General features: G+C 47.6%; 2 protein-coding genes across 2 annotated transcripts; one reads left to right on the top strand and one right to left on the bottom strand.

Moving 5' to 3' along the window:
- Positions 1 to 977: 977 nt before the first annotated feature.
- LOC133924350 (uncharacterized) lies at positions 978 to 5,274 on the top strand. Its single transcript, XM_062369842.1, has 7 exons — positions 978 to 1,327; positions 1,461 to 1,496; positions 1,603 to 1,740; positions 2,024 to 2,110; positions 2,706 to 2,753; positions 2,842 to 2,918; positions 3,899 to 5,274. Exons 1-7 carry the CDS (start codon positions 1,253 to 1,255, stop codon positions 4,044 to 4,046), a joined length of 609 nt encoding a protein of 202 aa, XP_062225826.1. The 5' UTR covers positions 978 to 1,252; the 3' UTR covers positions 4,047 to 5,274.
- On the bottom strand, positions 4,891 to 6,761 carry LOC133924349 (glyceraldehyde-3-phosphate dehydrogenase A, chloroplastic). Its single transcript, XM_062369841.1, has 4 exons — positions 6,603 to 6,761; positions 6,398 to 6,508; positions 5,735 to 6,284; positions 4,891 to 5,645 (listed from the first exon to the last, which is right to left on the bottom strand). The coding sequence occupies exons 1-4, from the start codon at positions 6,642 to 6,644 to the stop codon at positions 5,143 to 5,145; spliced, it is 1,206 nt and encodes a 401-aa protein (XP_062225825.1). The 5' UTR covers positions 6,645 to 6,761; the 3' UTR covers positions 4,891 to 5,142.
- Between the last annotated feature and the right edge of the window lie 14,986 nt (positions 6,762 to 21,747).

The raw sequence follows: 21,747 nt of genomic DNA, 5'->3' as shown, positions 1-21,747 counted from the left end.
GAGCTAACCGTTTGATACGCACGGCAGACTTCATTTCATCAGAAAAAGGCCGCGACGGAACGAGTTGAAAGTAGAAGTGGACCGGATCGGGTGGGGGCTCTATGGGATTTAGACCTGATTAGGAGCGGGTTCAGGTGTAAAACCGTTCCGTAGGGTTATCGGGTTGTCCCAATCCTACTCGGGCTCGGATCTAGATCATATTTTGCATCTGTCGATGCTAACGGATCCCGAAATCCTAAGCCTCCGACTTGTTTTTCTCCAATCCTCGAAGACAGGAACGAGATCCAAATCCTGAGCCTATGTGCTCGCTCGTCGACAGAGGATGCCATTGCCCGCTCGCTAGAAGAGGACACGGGCCCGCACTACAATCCCGTCGTGAGAGGGGCAGCATGGAGGAACAGCCACCATGGAAGCCAAACATTGACGAAGCTAGAACGAATAAGATACTGGTGCATCATTTCATTGTGTATATAGCAACCGTTCAATTTTTAAGTAATACATACAAAATAGTATTGCAATTTTCAAAGGACCATGGTGCACGTGCACCAGGGTCCATGAGCCTGGCGTCGCCCCTGAAGTCACGACGCGACAGCACCGAGGCGCAAGAGCGAGGTAACCTGGATGTGGCGCGACACGTCGGAGACTTTCGGGTCTCCTGTTAGGTGTCAGATCCCCTCAAGACCAGATGAAGTTTGGGGTGTTAAAATCATATACGTTCTCGCTCCATCTAATACTGATCCGACCCGTTGCCAGCCGTATCGGCGGCCAAGATCGACGGCCGAATGGCCGAGATACAACACTCCTCTCAAGCAACCGTTACCAGACCGAACGGCGGCTGCACACGCGTGGGCCTCCCTGCGGCACGCGCACGGGCCCAAGCACAGCTGCAGCTCAGCAGATGGGCTTGACTCCAGCCCACGACCCAACCCTCAGTTCTTCGCAGATTGGGCTCGCCCCTGCTCGGACCTGCCAGCCTGCCCGACGCATGGCGCTGCCGCTGCCTGCCGTAAGCGGAGCCGAGCAACCAAGCCAACCCCGGCCGCGGCGGAACCGCTCGGCGTGCGTAGCCTCCACGCGGGGACCGTCGCGACGCTGCGTCAGATCGACGCGCGGCGAGTCCGCCGCCCCCTCGCCGCCTATATAAACCGTTCGAATCGCCGCCCCCTCTTCTGCTACGCTCTGGAAGCTTACCCCCCCCCCCCCACCTCCTTTCTCGACACCGACGAGCCGAGACCGAGAGAAGCCGGTCGAGATGGCCGGGGAGAGCTGCGTCCCGCGGCCCTTGTTCGGCGGCGCCATCTCCAGCACCTTCCCCGTCCGGTTCCAGGTACGAGGTTCTCCTTCCTCCGCACCCTCCGGGGTGCCTCCTCCTTGCCCCCCCCCCCCCACCCCAGGTTTAGCTTCCTTTTCCGCGCGCGCGCGCGCTAACACCGTTTGGGTCCTCTTTTTGGTTTGGTCAGGACGTGAGCAACATCCGGGATGTCCCCGACCATCAGGTTCGTGCAATCTTCGCTTCCGATCCCTTGGCATTTGTTCGCGTGCATTTGGAGTTTTTTTCCCCTCCTGGAGTGATCGATGTGTTTGGTCTGCGGTGCTGCGCAGGATGTTTTTGTTGATCCAACCCGCGACGAGAGCCTCATCTTCGAGCTGCTCGATCTCAAGGGCGAGGTGGAGAACGCCGGCAGCGCGCTCTGGTTCCTGCGCGACATCGCCAACGAGCAAGACGCGGGGGACAGCATGGTAACAATAGTCAGTAGCCCCTTGACTTGCCTGCAGTTTAATTAGTGGTCGGCCATCGGAGTCCTAATGGGAGTTACTCTACATGCGATGCTTAGTGCCACCAAGCCATGTAACAACTCATGCTCCAGTGCAAGTAGTTCTGCATGCCTCTGGCATTTGGCAAATCTACAATGTGTTCAGAAACTCCTTATGTGCTTCCGGTGCATTGGATGGCCATGCTGCCTGACTGAACTAGATTAACCGAAGAGGCCTATTGGTAATTTATTTATTGTTTGTTTGCTAGGTGGTCGAACATTCTGGGACACTCGAGCTAGCTGGTTTGCGTCTCGGACAAGCACCTGCAGTGGCTGGAACTGCAATTGGGCAGCTGGTAAGCTTATTTACGGATATGCTGTGCCATCTCCTGATTACGTTGATCCATGCCTACAATTGATGGCCGGTTGATTAGTTCTTGCCAGTGCTTCTTTGCATGTTATGGTCTCTAACTTTTTAGAAGTGTAATGTCAGATTGGTTCTGCTGAAACATTACTGAGAATAAACAAGTTTCCGGTAGAGATTAGACATCCTTCAGAATAAATTACAAATTTACATTGGCAACATTATGAATTAAGGGATGGTTGTGTTGCTGATTTTTTTTGGAAGGTTCACCCTTTCTCACATGGTTATTGCACCTTCAGAATTCAGATCGTAGTGGTCAGGACATGTTAGCAGTGCATCTTTCTCTTCAGCTTTTAGTGTGAAAAAACAGTGAAGATACTTAAGTGAAAAAAAATACTATTATGTCTTAATTTGGGAGAAGTGGTGCTTTAGGGAATATTGTGATTAGTGAAATAAGTTTAAATTGTGTATCTTGATTCTACTAGCTTTTCTACTTCAATTTTCTGATATGCATTAGCATTGAATAAGGTAGAAGTGCCAATAAATGCATTGTAGGATCTCATGCTCTTTTTTCGTTGTTTATGTAGGCTGTCTCAAAAGGGCGGCAGGGAAGAGAAGCACAGAACATCGTTCGAGTGAGTGTACCCACACGTGCTGTATGGTTTAGTGGCAAATATTTTTAATCTTGGCTCTTCAAACTGATTGTTGCATTACCTTTTACAGCTTTACCTGGCAAACATACGTCTCAAGAATGCAGCAACCGATGTACTTATCACCGCATACGAGCCACTATTGATAAAGTAAGCTCACTAGATCACTATCACATACTTCCTATAATCAATGGGTATTGTACTATCCTTGAACAAAATATTTTTCACCATTTTGTACTTCCTCAAAGCTGAGAAGTGTTTTCTGATTTAACATCACGACAACTGCTATTTAGTAACATTTGATGGTTTTTATATGGAAAGGAATTACTCCCTCCGATTGCAAATGTAGGTCGTTTTAGACTTGTGCACAAAGATTAAGAAAGTAGATCGAATGACTTTGTTGCCCTTCATTTATTCTGTATTGAAAAAGATAACTCATTCATTTGTGAGAGTAGTAGCATTTATTAAATAAGGACAAGACGGGAACAAAAGAGAAAAAAATGCATAGAAGTTCGAGAATGATTTATATTTAGAGAATAGTTGAAGAGCCTAAAACGAACTATATTTGCAACCAGAGGGAGTATTGATTATTTTGGGCAATATTTCCTTGCAGAAGTTTGAATACATGTTGACAGTTAACGAGAGTCAATAATGTTGAAACAGGACATCATTTTAGTAGATGTCCTGCTTGGAAAACGTGCTAAAATACCACTAATTTAGCTGTGTTTTGAAGATTTGTCATACTGGCCCACATGTCATTGACACAAGTGGCCTCATGTGTCAGTGAGAGAGGGGTGGCATTTTGTCGAGACGCCACTAAATTAGTGGCAACTGGGCAAATCCCTCATTCTTTCATATTTCTACCTTGGCATGCCAAATGCTAGTGTACTAGTAATTGGAAGAACCAAAATGGAGATGAAACAGAATTCTGATGTACTGCAAGAAACACCATGGTATATATTGATAAAAGGTTCAAAACATGAGTACAGCCTTCATATCTAAGTTCATGGCACGAGCCTACAGTTACTGAGGCCTTGATGTTTAGTTAGCAAATTGAGGGTTTGGCGCTTCTTGTTTTCCAGTGTTACAAGCTTCCCTTGATTGATATATCTTGTTTGATTTTATTTCAGCCCCTTGAGTGAAAGCGCCAGGGCAGTTGCAGCTGGTCCAGCAATACCTGCTGAACAAGCAGGGTGCTTGCCAATGTCTGAGATTTTCAAACTTGCAGTGATGAACTTCAATGTGCATGATTGGAACCTTTTCAATGGCGGCCCTTGAAGCAGAGTGGATAGTATCTCCAAGTTCCGATGGAGAGCATCTGAGGGACATATTTTCCTTGACCAAAGACCAGTATCTGTTTTTTAATTCTAGATCTGCTATTCATTAGGCCAGAAGTTATGCTGTTTAGCCTAAGTAGTGTCTTCCAAATACCCCTATTGAAATTCCCTCTCGGCGTTAGTGGAGTTTGTCATGCTAGATTGTAGTAGAATGTACACAATCGGTCAGGTCTGTTCTTTTCTGTTAAACATGGGCCATTTGAATTGAGAGATCCGGAATGAAGCTACTAAAATTCTAAGCAAAACGGTGTTTTCAATTTTGCTGGATGTTTGATAAGGGAAAGATGCCATCCTTACATTTCATTGTATGGTCTGACAATATTTGTCCTACATGATACCATATATTCTTGATCACTCACCGCAACTGCCACCAAGATCCAGGATGACGAACATGTCGACTATGGAGTCTAAGGAAGATACGACCTGACAAGAAATGGGGCGAGTCAGGATGTGGACCATGTCAGCGTCCAACTCGAAGCATGATAATAAGTTCATAGTGATGCATACACCAGGTAGCATGTTTGGAGCTCCATTAGACTTCATATTTGAATGCAGCCTTCTCGCCCATTTCACGCCTAAATTCTTTGTAAGTACACTGCAGCCTGCGCTTTGTAAGTTGATTAATCGATTGTCGATTTATCATACTAGCACTGCAACGTTTGAATTGAACGGTCACTGCCTTCCGATTGAAGTGCTGTAACCTGTAACAGTGTTAGTGAGACATAAAGTTGGATCCGATTTTGATCATTTTGTCGATTGTCATATCTGAACAAAGAGTTTAAATCTACAAGAGAACCTGGGAACAGGTAGTATATATATTACAAATCCACATTATACAGCGTTTGCGATTCCCTTTGCCGGAAGTTAATTATAATCCCCTTCGACAGTGAAAAATCAGAGAAGGAAAAAGTGAAACAAAAAAAAAGGAAGAAAAGGAACTGTTGGGAGTTGGAGACCTCGATTTCTCATTACAAATTATCATCAGGAAAGAGCCTGGGGAAAATTTTGAATTCGAGGATGAGTTACAATGCAACGCTTCACTTCCACTGGTTGGCGACGATGTCAGCGAGGTCGACGACCCTCTGCGAGTATCCCCACTCGTTGTCGTACCAGGCGATGACCTTCACCATGTCGTCTCCCATGACCATGCTGAGCGACGCGTCGATGGTGCAGGACACGTCGGAGCACCTGAAGTCGACGGACACGAGCGGCACGTCGCAGACCTCGAGGATGCCTTTGAGCTCGTTGGCCGCGCTGTCGCGGAACGCCTGGTTCACCTCCTCGGCGAGGGTCTTCTTGGAGACCTGCACCACGAGGTCGACCACGGACACGTTCGGGGTGGGCACACGGAGCGCGATGCCGTTGAGCTTGCCCTTGAGGTTGGGGAGCACCAGCGCCACGGCCTTGGCCGCGCCGGTGGACGTGGGCACGATGTTGAGCGCGGCGGCACGGGCACGGCGCAGGTCGCGGTGGCTCGCGTCGAGCAGCCTCTGGTCACCGGTGTAGGAGTGGGTGGTGGTCATCGTCCCCTTGATGATCCCTGCGCCATTCCCATCGCTTAAGCATCAAGAGCATAGCTACTTATTGCACAACGTGTAGTGTAGTGTATGCGCGGGCGGATGTACGTACCGAACTTTTTGTCGAGGACCTTGACGAAGGGGGCGAGGCAGTTGGTGGTGCAGGAGGCGTTGCTGATGATGGGCTCGTCGGGGCTGTACAGGTCGGCATTGACGCCGACGACGTAGGTGGGGATGTCGCCCTTGCCGGGTGCGGTGATGAGCACCTTCTTGGCGCCGGCCTGGATGTGCTTGCCCGCGCCCTCGCGGTCGACGAAGACTCCCGTGCCCTCGATGACGAGGTCGATGCCGAGGTTGCCCCACGGCAGGTTGCTCGGGTTGCGGTCGGACACGACCTTGATCACCTTGCCGTCGACGGAGATGGCGTTGTCGCCCACGGGCTTGACGTCAGCGTCGAAGATGCCGAGCGTGGAGTCGTACTTGAGGAGGTGCGACGCCTGCTTGACGCCCCCGGTGTCGTTGATGGCGATGACGTCGAGCGGCGAGTTTTCGCGCCCGTGCCAGCACCGGAGGAAGTTGCGCCCGATGCGGCCGAACCCGTTGATCGCCACTTTCAGCTTCGCCTCCGTCGGCGCCCGCCTCGAGCCGCCGCTCGTGCCGACCTGCACACGCGCACACCATGCATACACAAATTAGACATGCTCACCCCCAGGCCCCAGCTGGCAATCAACAAAGTTCACACATTCCTACACATATCTGATATGTGCGCACGCACCGCGTAGGTCCTGAAGGAGACGGCGGACATGAAGTCGTCAGAGTTCGCATTCCGCCGGAGCGGCAGCGACGCCGAGCTCCTCAGCCCGGAGAACTCCGACAAGCCGCCCCCCTGAACGTCACAAAGCCATCTTAGCAGCTCACCCACCTGTCCAGTGCAGACACGTACGTACGTAGCAATCGTGACAGGAGCAGACGAGGCTTACCTGGAGCGGCACGGTGGTGGCGGAGAGCACGGGCGACGCCATGGCCACGGACCAGCTGAGCAAGGGAGGATCAAGGTGCTAGCCAATAAGCTAGGACGGCGAAGCAGGCGCGCGTGTATATATGAGTTGGCGGATTGGGGTGCTCGGGTTTGTGGTGCACGGGGGCCGGACGGGAGATCGTGAGGTCGGGATTGGGCGAGAGATGAGATTTTGGATAGCCCGACGAATGGCTGGCAACGAATGCCCACACGGCCACAACCCCCTCGCTGTCCTGCTCGATGTGTGGCCTTTTTTTCGTGCCCCCTCCTCCTCTGTGTCCGTGGTTCCGTTTCCTTTTCTTTTCGTCGGTTCAGTCTTGTAATCTTGTTGTGGTGCGGTGGTAGCAGTAGTATTTTCGTTACCGGGACCGGGAGTAGTGCTGGGTCGGAGCTTCGAGGCCTCAGGAGTTGAAACGAAACTACGAACGCTTCGAGTAGTTCATGGATGGGTGGATATTCGGCATTCGATTCTGTAGAGGTCGTGCTCGCCTTTGGACGTAAAACGCCAACGTTGTTTTGCGATTGGATCGGTAACTCGCCTCCCAATTTTGTGAGGTGGTCGTGTACTCGTGTTTGTGAACAGGATGGCAAGAGTGTGAGCCGCCGCTCAGGAGCCGAGTGAGGATTTGCGAGTAGTGGCCGTCCGGGCTGGGCCTTGTCCTCCATTGCCCAAGATCTTGCTTCCCCTGTTTTCTGGCGGAGAGATGTGACAAGCGTCGCTCTCCACCTACTTCTTGCCATTCTAGTGCAGTTTTACTTTCGCCTTACCAGCTGATGCCTTGCTACTAACCTTGATCATTGTTCCCTAAAAAAAAGATAAACATCGGTCAGTATGGACAAACAGAAAAAAATTTGAAAGGATGTATGGGAAAAAGCTACTAAGTAATCGATCGCTGCACTGCATAGGGTAATCCAGTCCAATGACATCTCACTCCCGGCGCCGGCACGGTGAAGCGGTGCCCGGTTCTCACGGTCTCAACGCGCTGCTTCACCGCACGCGGAATCTTTTTTATCTTTTTCAATATTTGTAAAAGTACATGCTTATTTTAAAATATTAAATATCTAGATATCATCACCTGTTGGTTGTGCGAGATGATACGAGCGATATTGTCGGAGGATGAACTCTCAAGCGGGAATCTGGAGGGATCCTTTTTAGATTCGACTGAAGAGATGATTCTGAATCTATCTCGTACATGAATTAATAAGAGTAAATAAGATGCAGACAGGATGGATGATCGGATGCTAGAGAAAATAAATACTCGAGGAATTTAGACAGGTTCAAGTCGCACGAAGCGTAATACACTACTCCTGTGTGTGTGTTATTTAATGCTCTGAGAATGTCTCTCTGTGGATCTCTTGTGTTACAAGGATTTCTGTCTAAGTCTAGAGCTCTGAGAGTACTGTCTTCGTTAGCTTGTTTGCGTCTGTTGAACTTCTTGCATTTGTCTTCGTCTTCGCCCGCCCCTTTCTGTCTAGGGTGTGCTCCCCTTCTTATACCCCGTCGGGGCGGCTTGACGTGCCCAGAAATGGAAAGCAATCAGCATGGGTTGTAGCTTGATGTTACGGGGAGTTAAAAAGTGCGTCTTGGCCGGTCTTGCCGCCCATTGCGCACGACTTTAGCTGTTTGTATGAGAGGGCCCCGTCGGGCAGCCGCTGAACCACCCCCGCATGCCCGCTCGGACAGAGCGGGCCTGACATAGTAGGGGGGCAGGCGATAAGCCTCGATCCCAGCGACAATATCTCTAAGCCGCGTAGGATGACGTGCGATGGGACCCGTCGCATTAAATGATCTCACTCCCCTGCTAGACGGTGGCAGGGGCTGGTGTACTCAGTACGACAGGCGTGGGGGGGAGTGGTTGAAAATGACATGCCACACTCCCTTTTAAATGCAGCATCGGGTCTTCCACCGATTAACACCTTATCCTTGAACTCTTGTGGGGTCCACTGGCAAGGGGCTTCTGAGGTTCCCGGGGAACTGTGGGTGCCCGAGGACCACTGTTCATGCTCTCGAGCGTCCTCTCCCAGATATGTCTTTGCGCCATCCCTCGGGAAACTGTGGGTGCTCGGGGACCACTGTTCATGGTCCCAAGCGCTCTCTTCCGGAACTTGCGCTTCTCGGATCCTCGGGGAACTCGGGGACCACTGTTCATGGCCCCGAGTACCCTCTCTTGATATTGCCTTCTTGGGTCCTCAAGGAACTCGGGTACTCGGGGACCACTGTTCATGGTCCCGAGCGCCCTCTCCTGGAACTGGGCTTTCTCGGACCTCAGGGAGATAGTCCCCGAGGGATGACACCACGTGGCATTCTGCTGTCCTGACCTTGGGACTCGGGACCCCTGGTTCCCATGTCACCGACAGATATCTTTTAAAAAATCAGATTATGTACCATAAAATTTATATTTTTATTTTTTTTATTGTAAAAGTATTGATTTGAGTTGATTTTTTTAAGATAGATTATATTATTCTCTATAACATACTTTTTCAGAATTTTTATGATTATTTTGATAGTGTTTTTAATTTTGAGAGAAATAAAATAAAATATTTTTTATTTTTTATGTTGTCGTCTAATAGAATAGTGACATATTTATTTTTTAAAATATGTTGTTCATTAGTTAGGTGACAGAAAGTGTCGCATATACAACGAGCGACGGTAGACTAGATGTACAATATTTTGAAATGATAATTTTGCAAATATTACAAAATAAAAATAAAAAATTCACCGCACACGTAACATTTTGAAATGATAATTTTGCAAATATTGAAAAATAAAAATAAAAAATTTCACCGCACGCGCACGGTTTCTGCTTTCTCGGCCACAGCAGGACCAAAAATGGAGCGGAGCACGTACGAACCCACGCTGCCTCGGTCGCCAGGCCCAGCGTTTTTACGTGCCGTGCCAATGTGCCATCCCCACCCAGGCCTCCACGGCCCGGTCTAGTATCAATTCAGCATGCCTTGTGCAGGGCGGGCCTCGCGTGACAGCCGAAACGAGCCCGATAAGAACGTGCGTTTGTTTCCCCGCTTGCTCACTACTCCCAGGCGGCGGTGAGTCAGGCCCATGGCCCGTGCCAGGCCTGAGTCGCCACGCCGCATCTGATCTTTTTTTCTCCTCAAACATTCGCGAAGCCAAAACCGAGCAGATAGTTGTCCACTGGCACGGAGTAGTGAAAAAGAACTGCAAGCGAATACGATTCAAACGCACCGTTAACCGCTCCCCGAAACGTGTAGAGTAGTTGGCGAAGCAGCAACTTCTTCGAAGTCCTCGCAAGCCCCAGTTTTTACGGACCGTTTGGTTGCGAGAATCAACTCTGATTCTAGACCGATTCTAGTTTCTCGCAACCAAGCGACGAGTGATTTTCTGAATCAATAAGATGATTCTCGTTAAAACGTGAAACAGACTTAGAGACGTTTATCTGATTCTTAAAATCACCTACCTCCGAAAAACGTTTTTTTTAAAACACGAATCCTAACCAAACGCATCTAAGTCGGCCACAGGCCAACCCCGGTTTCTCGTAGATGCTTCGCATCATCGCATGTGCCCTCGGAATTTTTAACCCGAACGTGGCGTGCCACGGAATCTTTCTGGAACCGCGCCGCCATCTAAAATACTGCAAGCTTACAGCCCGCACAAATTCGAGCAGGCTCCACGCCACACTCTACGACAGACCACATCCCTCCCCGACCCGCCCCGATCCACCGGTGTCGCGCGCGTGTGTGAACCGGGCAGCGCGAGGCGAAGAAGTTTGCGGCGGCCTCGATCGCCAGCCCGCGGCCGCTGCACACGCAAAGTGCAGAACACAGCTCCCGCCTGCCATCGCCAGGTTGCTCCGCTCGGAGCCCGGCCAGCTTTTTCAGTTCCTGCCACTCCACGCGCGGCTGCCGGTGCCCGGAGCACGGCGCGGGGCGCTCGCTGCCCGAGCGCATCTGTGCCTCACCTGATGGCGCGCAGAACTGGAGAAGAAGCGAAGACCGGCACCATGCATGTGAGGGCCTGCCACGCTCCGCTCCGCTCTGGGACATGCTGTAGCTGGCTGGGTCGGGCCGGACGCGATTGCCTCCAGTGGTACCCGGCCCTACCGTGGACTACATGGTCACATCACTGACCGGTCGCTAGCTCCGTTGCCCCGGTGCCACCCATCATGACTCGTGGATGCGTGCGCGCTCGCTTCATGCAACTGCAGAGGCAGAGGCAGGTATGGCGTGCCCTTTCTTGTCACTGGCTCGTTCTCAACCTACAAGGCCTACACCGTATACGTTGTACTTGGGGTTAGTAGGTGTGATCGACGCGAGGACTCGTTCCATCCGATCTCTTTTCGAGTACTTGTGCGCCAGTGGAGGATATGGTGGCCACATGGCCGGAGCAGGGAGTTGATACCACCTCATGTTTCTCGTTGCCGGGCTGCCGGCATACTAAATGATCGTCGAGATGGCAGCAATAACGCTGTCCCGTGTACATGGCGGATATTAAGACACCACCTCGTACCTCTCGTGGCACCGGTCGGAGTGAAGCGTAACAATGGCAGCATATGCATGGCGACACAACACTCGGCTCAAGAACAAAACGGCCGCCGAGCTTGAACCGAGTCTGAAGCGCCTCGGCATCAATGCATGGGTTCGGCCTGATCCATTAACGACAGTGGCGGAGTTAGTATTTTTGCATTGGATAGACACTCTAAATTTTTATAAGATCACAAATTTAATATACAAATATAAAATTACCAAAAATACAATATAAACCTATTAAAAAGATCTCATAATATCATAAATTCAATAAGTTTGAAATTTGTAAAAAAAAACAATATAAATAGTAATATCTTACATAAATATGACTAAACAATCGTTCAATAACTTACCACACATACTATTTCTTAACTTATCCTTTCTCATTGTGGAAAATACGCTTTCAATGCTTATCAAGCACGTCACCACCAATGTTCCAATTTCTCCATCTACATCTAACAAATTTAATACTTCTCTTACCAAATAAATAACAAATTTCTCTATTAGCTACTTTTGTGAGCGCCATCAAGCTATGTCTACTACAAATATATTCCAATTACACACACCTGCTATTATTGTTAGGATCTTAGGGCGATTAATTAGTACCTAACTCACTGATTGCTTGGAGCCACCGCGCCTACCCGATGACCACGTTCTTGTGGCATGCCCACAGCTGCTCGGTGAGCGCACACGGCATGCCTCCCTTGATCCCTGGTCCCTGGCTCCATGTAGCTTGCGCGCCACGTCCCGCTGCCACCCACCACGCGCCTACGCGTCGCTCGCTGGAGCATGTTAGGGTTGAGATGAGAGGGGAAAGGGGATCGAGTCGACGAGTCGATGGACAATGGCTTGATGCTATTGACCGAGCGAGCAAGAGAAGAGATGCTTGTGGAACATCAGAACGACTCGGACAGCTGGGTTGCGGCACTATACGGCGTTGTGCCCCTTGGGATTTTCCTTTTTCTTTCCTAGATTGTAATAGGATGTACTATATAGGTACTATTTTTTGGGCTAAGATGCATGATAGTTTTAAGTCTACCTGGACTACCCTTCGGATTCGCCCCTATCGCTTTCTCATTGGATTTGTGTATGAAACAGTAGCCTTTTTCATCCTATGGCCAGTTCCAGCTTGCCATTGGCCTAGCCAGCAAGTTCTGCAGGAGACAGATTCCACCTCTCAAGCTCAGAATTTTTGGTTTCTCCAATAAAATCATGGTTCTCTTGTAGTACGAGCTAAAGATGGCCAATTGAGTCGTGTCAATTGGGTCGACCCGAGGCACGACATTGTAGGCACGGTCCAGGCACAAGCGTAGATAGGCCAGGCCGGCATGACACGGCTAGCCCGACCGTGCCTGGGTTGACGCCTCGGCACGGTGGGTTGACACGACACAACCCGGTTTAGACGGGTACAACCAAGGCACAGGAACGACCCACCCCACCCCGCACCGGCCGCACGCTCCTGCACCGCCTCGCCCGCCCCCGTCCCGCCCCGGCCCTGGGCCGGCTGTCCCTGCATCGCCTCGCCTCACCGCCCGCTCCCGCCCATGTGTTGCCTCGCCCGGTCAACCTGATAGCTCCCCGTCCATTCCTGATCGTCGCCCACCCTTACCCTGCGGTCCCTGCCCCACCCCAGCCGCCTGCCCCTGCCCTACTGTCCTTGTCCTACCCCACCGCCCGGTTGCGCACACCTTGTCCCGTCGCGCCACCCTTGCCACGCCGCCCGACCCCACCGCTCAGCGGCCCAACACGGCCTGTCGTGCCGCAACCGTTCCCAGGCCAGTCCGACATGGTATTGTGCTTCACGGGCCGTCCCGTGGGCTGAGGGTGCGGCACATGGGCCGACACGGCATGACCCGTTACAATATTCAGGCCTATCAGGGCGTGTCGTAGCCGGGCCGTATCGAGCCGGGCCTGTGCTGGGTCGGCCCGACTGGCCCATTTGGCCATCTCTAGTACGAGCCAAGGCAAGCAATGCAGCGTACCGCGACGGTCTGACCCACGCTACACTAGACTAGCTTGCCACTTGCCGTGCTCTGGCCAGAGTAGCAGCTAGCAATAGCTTAGCCGAAATGGTACGATTTTTAACAAGGTCAATATATCATCTCCTATGCAAGTGATTTATATGATAACATACTATATTTGCTTCTGAGCATTACTTCAAAGGAGGAAGGAGGAACAGAAAACTATGAGATCAAGATGTCGTCAGTTGGATATCACAACGATGGATATCTTCACAAAGTTCGGATGAAGGTTTAGCAATAGATTAAGTGTTTAAAATGAAATATGTCTTTATTTGAGAAACCAAGTTGAAATATGTCTTGATTTATATGTGATGAGTGATTGATAAGATTGTCAATTTGATTTGTCAAGTTTTGAATTGCTTGAGCTAGGTTTGAGCATTTTGATTATGGATTAGGGCTATGAGAGAGTTTGAACCCAGCCACTTGAGCCTCTTGTGCCAACTATTTGAGAGCCTAGTGCTAGGATTTTAGGGAGGGGAATACTTAGTGCTTAGCATATGTAACAGGTGTGAATTTTGAGAGAAAAATCTTTGTAATTTATCTAAAATAAGGTTGACCTTTTTGACTAATAAAGTTTATATTTTGGCATGTGCTTGAATTCTCCTCCTTCTAGTTTTTCTCTATTGGTTCTTTTGTTCTTTTTTGCAAGTTTTAGATCTCGGTTGCGATTTTCATTTTCGTACTTGAGCTGAAATTTTTCCACTTTATTGGAGTTAATCTTCTAGTTGCTAGAGGTATAAAATTCCCGTACAAAAGTACATAATTGGACATTGAATTCTTTTGCCTCTAATCCATCAACTTGGAGGTTTACTTCACCCGGTGATCATCTCCTTGAGTTTTTGGTGTTTCTCCTAAAGATCCAAGTTTTGTATGGGGATGAGTCATGAATTAGTTTGCTGTGGAACCTAAGATTCAATTCCAACCATGAGACCCACCTTTGTTGGATTTTCAAATTTGGTTTTTAAATCGGAACTTCCAAGTTAAACCTAAATTTTTGTTGTGTTACTCTTTGCGGTGATTTCTTCTCGAGATGTGTATAGTGAACAAGGAGTAGGTATTCTATTTCCCAAGAAATTTATAAAACGCTTATTCACCTTCCTCTAGTCTTCTACCTCGATCCTACATTATTGTTAAAGTTCCTTTTCTCCGGGGCTTTTGTTGCCTTTGTGATAAACGAAGTCTGCCCTTTTGGTTTGTTTTCTGTAATAATGGGTCGATTGAATTCATGTTGTCATGAAGCGACCGGGATATTTTCATTAGCTTAATACTACATTTAATTTGATTTACTTATCACTAATATTTTACTATAGCAATTCTGACCTTATGTTTTTTTTACGAGAAGTTTATAGATATTTAAAACTTCATTAGTGTCATCGTGAAAATGTACTTCATTAGGATATTATATTTTTAAGTATTTATAATTTTTAATAGAAAAATGTAAGGTTAAAATTATTATAGTAAAAATTGTGATAAGTAAATGAAAATATAGATAGTAAAATAGGAATCCTTTATCTAAAAAAGCTAGGAATAGCTTATGGAACAGGGGACCGGAGGAGCTCGAGATAGATTCCTACTCGTACTCCCATCGCATCAGCCCGTCGCCCGCGATGGCCAGGCCTGGCCCGGTAAAGCTAAAACAGGACGGCAAATGGTGAGCGAATCAGTGATCACATCGTCTCATCTCATCGGGATCGAGTCCAATCACGCGACCGCTCGATCGATTTGACGTGCCCTGAGTTGGGCGGGCCACTTTGACCGGCAGCTCACCTCGCTGTTGGCCTCCTCGGCTTATACTTTGCCGGTCAGTCCTCGCCGCGCGCTCTGTGAGGAGCTGTAGGAAGGCCCTGTTTAAAAATGTTTAGAGTCAGGTATTTTTAATTTTAAAATTTATAAGTTAGAGTTGAGGATATATTAAAGATATTTAGAGAGCTATCTTATTTTTATTTTAGATTAAAAATTAGTATTTAAATTTTTTTATTTTAATATATAATCTTAAAATTTGATGTGGAGCTAAAAGTTCGAGGTCTGATTTAGCTGGCTCGGGCTACCAGCGGCCCGTAGAAATGAGGATCAGGTTAAGATAAATTTAAATCTCGCCACGTTATCTGTGTCATGCAAAGAGCATAAGCCTAGATAAGTGTTAAAGATATTCATGTTTGGCGTTTACTGTTCGTTTTGAAGTTTGGGCTCTTCGAGGCCGAGGCTGCTGCATTGTTTAGCTAGTGCGTCGGCTTCAGAAAAGGGAAAGAAATAGCGCGCGTAAACCAAGGCAATGGCGCCGGTGAGGCGGTGAGCTCGTTCCCTGTTCTCGCCGTCTTGCGCCCTGGAAGCGCCTTAAATCATTTGTGCGCGCATTCCCATTCTAACCAGCACCAAATCTTCGCCAGGACAAGACTTGTGATGCGGGAGGACAATCCTTGAACCGCAAGCACAAATTGCAAAACTAGTAGTCCTTTAGTGGAGTTGCACAAATCCTGAAGCACCTCCCGTGCCGAAAATGGGATTCTAATAACCAGCTTGGATCCACACTCGTGTCACGCTGAACGACATGTTCCTTACTCTGAGATTACAGGGACGACGCATCGTAAAGCCATGGATAAGCTGTCCATCTGTCGCGGACACAAAAATAACGGCGATACGTGTACGTGGCAGGCAATTTTTTCCTCTTTCTTAAACTTCTCTGCACGATACAGCCTCGGATCAAACATGATGGTCCAGGTGTGTAATGTAACAAAGGTGGAGCGAGCTAAACCAGCCACAGCGAAGGACAAAGCCAAGAAAGCAGCAGAAGGAGCAGAGAAGATACAGGGAGACGCTCAAAACAAACTACACGAGACGTGGTACTACAACCGCCGTGGGGCATGCCTGGCCTCTACTGTTTCACTTGGCAGGCGGCCAGACGTGGTCCAGAGATCAGCAGCGGCGGTGCTGCATGTTTAGACGGCATCGTGTCAGGAATGGTCCCTAACCTGCACTGATTAGCCTTGGAAACTGCCAGGAGGCGCGCATCGGGCTAATTGCATACATCGTTTAATAGCTACCCCTTCGTGGCCGAAGGAATCCAAGATTTCTAACTGTTGCAGGCATCTCCGTTTCGTGTAAGGTGCCTGCCCTGTTTGGCATTCACACGTACGCCATGGCTGTCGCCCTGGTTCTTTCAATGCGGGGGTACTTTCCTTGTTTATGTCGACGAGACATTTGTGTGCAGTGGTCGGCATCTTGCCATCTTGGGTGCTGCTCGGAGTAAACATGAATCGTGTATTCGTGTGCTTAGCAACGTCCTCGTAATGACAGTAGTACAACTCGAGCATTCATTCCTGACCAAACACGATCAGAATACGATCTCCGCCGTTGCTCCTCTATAGATCCTCGAGTAATGAGCGTGCAATGTACGTCGCTGTAGCACGTTTAATTCTGTTCTTTCATTGTGCATTAATCAGTTTCGCCATTGAAGGCAGCGAGAGCCAAAGCTAACGTTCGGTTGTGCGGGCGCTGGCACTCCGGCCCGCACGCAGTGTCCACCTTCCGATAGGAGGGACGTTGCTCCCGATGACAGCGCCCACTCCCGTGGCCTTATCTACTTCTGAACTAAATCCCATTGTCTCTACGCTTTTCCTTTCTCTCGCACTCTGGCTGCGCTGCCCGACCTTCGCTCTGGTGCCCTCCGTGGCAGAACACGCCTCTCCGGCACCTGAGCCTCCCTCTTCTCTTGGCATGGCAATGGTACTAGGGCTGACAATGGGTTAAATCGAATCCGGTAAAACAAAATTGTACCCAGCCTGAAACCCACCAGCCTCAATATGACATGAACTCGACATAAAAAACAGGCGAAAACCAACACCCGAACCCGCACTCGTCGGGCACGTGTCGAGTTTCGGTGTCTGTCGGGCACTCAGATCTAGATCTAAGGGAAGTCAGTGGAGGCAGGGCGCACAGGCGGTGCCGATTGCACGGAGCGACAAAGGTGGCGCAGCGCAACGCTGACGCCTGCGCAGAGCGGGCAGCTGCGACGCGGGTGGAGGCCGAACTAGGAGAGACCAAGAGAGAGATATATGGATAGAATGAGAGAGATCCAAATTGTAGATGGGTCGGATGGGTTATTTAGAAAATAAAAATTAGATGTCTCATACAAGATTTATAGGTATCCAATCCACCAGACCCGTGAGCGAATATTTGGACCCGAACCTGGACCCGTCAAACGCAGAACCCGCGGATACCTGAGCCCATGGGTCCAATTGCTAGCCTTAAATGTTACCTGATAATCTGTCTACCTGCTAGCAAATATCTAATTGAGTCGGGTATGTTACTTGTTCTCTATACACAGCCACCTTCATGGGCAAGTAGCTTTGCCTGATGGGCGGGTGGGCATGGGTATAAGGTGTGTTTAGATCTAATTTTAAGGTTTTTAGTGAGTTCTCTCACATTATAAAGTTATTGTTGGATGAATTTAGTCGTGGCTTAAATTTATTGTAGATCTCGATAAATTGTTTTTGCTTCTATCTAACTAAGTTTGCTTCATATTGCTTATTTGGCTTTTGACTTGCAACCTCGCTTCTTCCCTCCTTTTTTCTCCTAACGTACCTTCTCTGCTCTCAGAGTCTCTGAGTGTAACATTTTTGAATTATATTATATCCAAATATTTGGATGACTAATTTCTAATTTTAGGATGGTTTTCATGTGGAATATCATAAACTGTTTGGAATATCGATACATGTCTTATTTACCTCATGATGATTATGGAACCTACAATATCGGATAAAGGACACATGCAATATGGTGATATGTCTTCATGATATATTGTATTTTTAGTAAATCCATATTTATTAATTATGAAATGTTCATTAGCTAGCCTCCACCTACGCTCAGAAGAGGATAACTGGATTACACACAGTCAGAGATCTGACCATACTAGAACTCATCTAGTAGGAATTAGTTATTGGCTAAAAAATGTTCTTTCTAATCATAAATCATTTTCGACTAAATGAAACTTTTTCTGTTTGAAAATTTCCTCCAACCGAATAGAGTTCTATTCGCAGAGACATTCCTTGTCAGGAATTACCTTTGATCGCAAAAGCTGAAAGGTCACCTTTTTCTTTTTCCATGTCCTAAGATAATATCACATTAAATACGCATGACTTATGAGTAGAGTTGAAACAATCTTATTATTATTAAAAAGATAACTTCAAATTTTGAAACTTGTCAATAACATCATTACATACAGTGGTAACGCTAGTGCCCATTACATGATTGTTGTCAAACCACTCTCCCGTAACAATATTCCTTAAAAATAGGAGAGAATCCCAGAATTACCTGCATTCATGTGCTCGTATTCTCGCACTTCATGTCTTCGAGCAAAATTTCCCCTTTCTTCAACCTCCCGACAGCAAGTGAAGCGAGAATAATTTTTAACCCTGGAGAAATCGTGGTGTTTGAGGCATTCTTCCATTGCAGGTTTTGCCTCCCTGTTTCGGATTTCTTCAAAAAAACCATCTCCTTCTACGACATTAGATTGTAGTAATGACACATGTACATACACATTCCCGGTCAACCATATTTTTAGTGAATCTTTCATTATTAATTATTAAATCCTCATCACCATCGTTGCTCCACTGCCATGTAGTTGGAAACTTGAGTTGCCCCAATGCCGCTACTCCACCGTGGAGCAATAAGGGAACTCAGCGCTACCCCGATGCACTTTGTTCCTCACCCTTATACAACCTAGAGCACCTCCGCTAAGATGCCTTTGCTATCCGACTGTCATGGGGCTTCTCGGGATCACACACTCTTCCGTCGCATTAGCCTCTCCCCATGTCATCTACTCACATAGACCTGCCTCGTGCTCGTCGTGCTTGTACTCCGTAATAAGGGTAGCATCAATAGGCCATGTTCGATGGATGCTGCACTTGCCTGGAGAGAGTACCCACGCCTTCTCCCAACCATGCACGAGCTGTTCACCATGCTTTAGAGGAGGCTAAGTAGAAAATGGTGAGTATACAACAACTTGTTTACCGGGTTGTATGTATTAACTCATGAACGTATAACAAACTGCTTTTAGTTTCCTACCAATTTGTTCACCACATGTCTAATTTTGCACAACTTGCTCCCAAACTATATTGAATTGCTCGGAGTATGCAACAACTTGCTTTTTCAAATTATATAAATTTGCTTGCAGATAGGTAATAAATTGTTCGGATTTTCTTGTTTGAAAACATGGAAGCAAATCGATTTTGATGTTTTGCCTTGATATGGTTACTAAATTGCTCTTTGGATCCATACTAATTCACTTTTTTTGTTGATAAAATTGCTTTTAAATACTTGGTTGAACAAGGGAAGAACAAACCGATTTCCTACCTGCACGGGTGCGCTTCCTACTCCGTCCTCTATCAACTGCACGGCTTCTCTACTCCCTACTCTCCTTCCGGTGCAAGCCAAATACCCAGAACAGAATAAAAGATGCCGTTTCAGACCTTTTATGTAAAAAATAGATGTGCAGCGGCTCGATAAAAGCCGTACCCGAACCGAGCTGAGAAACGGGGCGCGAACTAGTACGCATTCATTCAGGGATCACAGATTTTGGCGTGTACCGAGTTATGGAACTGCCAAGTGGGCCTATCGAGCCTCTCAGCGCCGCACCCGCGACCCCACAACGCCGCAGGAGTCTCGTGACGCCCCAATTCCTCGGCTCATCACGGCCGTCGGAGCGTGCCCCTCTGACCAGTCCGGCGCACGCCCTTGATTCCCTCTCCGCCCCAGCGTGTCGACGTTTCGTGCTCCTAGGATTCTTTGACCGTGGAAAGGAAGATCAAACAAGTCTGATCCCCACCCACCAGCCAGCGCTACACCTTTTGATATTTCCTCGCTAATCCACTAATCCAGTATTCAGCTTCACATGCCGATTCTTTTTCCAACTCTGCAATGATACAAAATGTACTTGGCTTGCGTAATTAGATCTGACAAACACTGCGTGATGACATGCAGTTTGAATTTGCGACTTTAGAATTATTTTTCATGCAGCTCACGTGCCATGCCGATGGACTTCTTTTACCTTGGTTATTTTATCCATCCCTGAATCTGAATCTTGCGAGCAGTACGTGCTAGTAGTTGACTGAAATTTTGTATCCGGCTTATGTTTACACGCCAAAAGACAAGGAGGTATGAGGATCATGAACACTCACATTATGAATCGTTGTTTGTTGGTGAAATAGATTTGAAAAATCCTAAGGGGTGATGAAGCGCTGTGGTGCAGGCTGCTCAAAGCTAAATATATAAGGAATGGGGACGTTTTCGGCTCTAAAAGTAAAGACTTCTCTCAATTTTGACAAAAACTACACAAAGTCAAACACTTATTTCATTGGGGGCTGTATATAAGGTGCACAACAGGCTAAGGACTAGATTTTGGACTGATACATAGATTCAGATACTCCTCTTAACATTCATTTCCCTGAGATATTCAAAATATTTTCTGATACAGCGGCCAAGGTGGTTGACTGTTTCGAGGAGGATACGTTCATCATCAACTTCAGAAGAGCCTTATGCCCCCGGAAGCACAAAGTTATGAGGAGCTGAAGACTTTAATGTCTTCCGTAAATTTGGACAATTTGGTCGATGAAGTGCATTGGGCTCTGGAGAAATCTGGAAACTTCATCACGAAATCCTTGTACCGGTTTGTCCTTGATGGAGGGATAAAAAGCAAGATAAGTGGGAGGATATGGAGGTGCAAAATCCCTCAGAAGATCAAGATTTTTCTATAGTAGATGTTCAATGATAGGCTACAAACTGCAGCTGTGTTGAAACGAAGAGTTTAGAAAAGGAGTGAATTATGTTACTTTGTGGGAAAAGAAAAATGTGGAGAACATCTTCTTCCATTGTGTTCTTGCCAACTTCACATGGAGTGATAAGGGAATATTTTAGTTGGGTGGATCAACCCAAGACCCTTGATGACCTAGTTACTGGTATTTTGATTAAGAATCTAAATATACTCGTAAAACTGTGTCTTTTCTCTTTTTAGGTCTTAGCTGGCTGTTGTGGTGTGCTCGAAATAAGATGGCGATCGAAAAGATCGTCCCCAACAAGCCGATTGATATCCTTCTAAAAGGTTTTCTTGATTTTAGAGTTGGAAGATCCTACTCAAGGAGGGCGACAAGGATCTACTTTCACCTGGCTCTTGACCATCTCGCGGCGTGGTGCTATGACTTTTAGCCAAACACTGTCACCCAGTCGGACGTGGTGGAACTGTAGTGTGCATGACTTGTATTCGGTGTGTAATGGTGTTGTGGGGCTCTAGAGCCCCGGCCTGGCTGTGATGTTCTATGTGTTTTATCTGTAAACTCTGATGCCTTTACTTTTGGTCTAGTGGTTCCATAAGCTCTTGCGCAGTTAGTTTGCCTCGCGAGCTTTTCTTGTTGTATCCTTGTGGATGTTGTTTGTCTGTAAACTATTATGTTGCTTGCAATCAAAATGTTTCTCGTTAAACAAAAAAGAATCTGGGGATGGATCCAAATGTTTTTCTTTTGGACAAATTGTTTGTCCATGGCTGCCTTTTACCAATGATATATAAATACATCTTGCTATCAATCAGAAATGGAA

The sequence above is a fragment of the Phragmites australis genome, chromosome 7 (assembly GCF_958298935.1).
Source record: "Phragmites australis chromosome 7, lpPhrAust1.1, whole genome shotgun sequence".
Classification (NCBI taxonomy): Eukaryota; Viridiplantae; Streptophyta; class Magnoliopsida; order Poales; family Poaceae; genus Phragmites; species Phragmites australis.
This window is presented reverse-complemented; position numbering and strand designations above follow the sequence as displayed.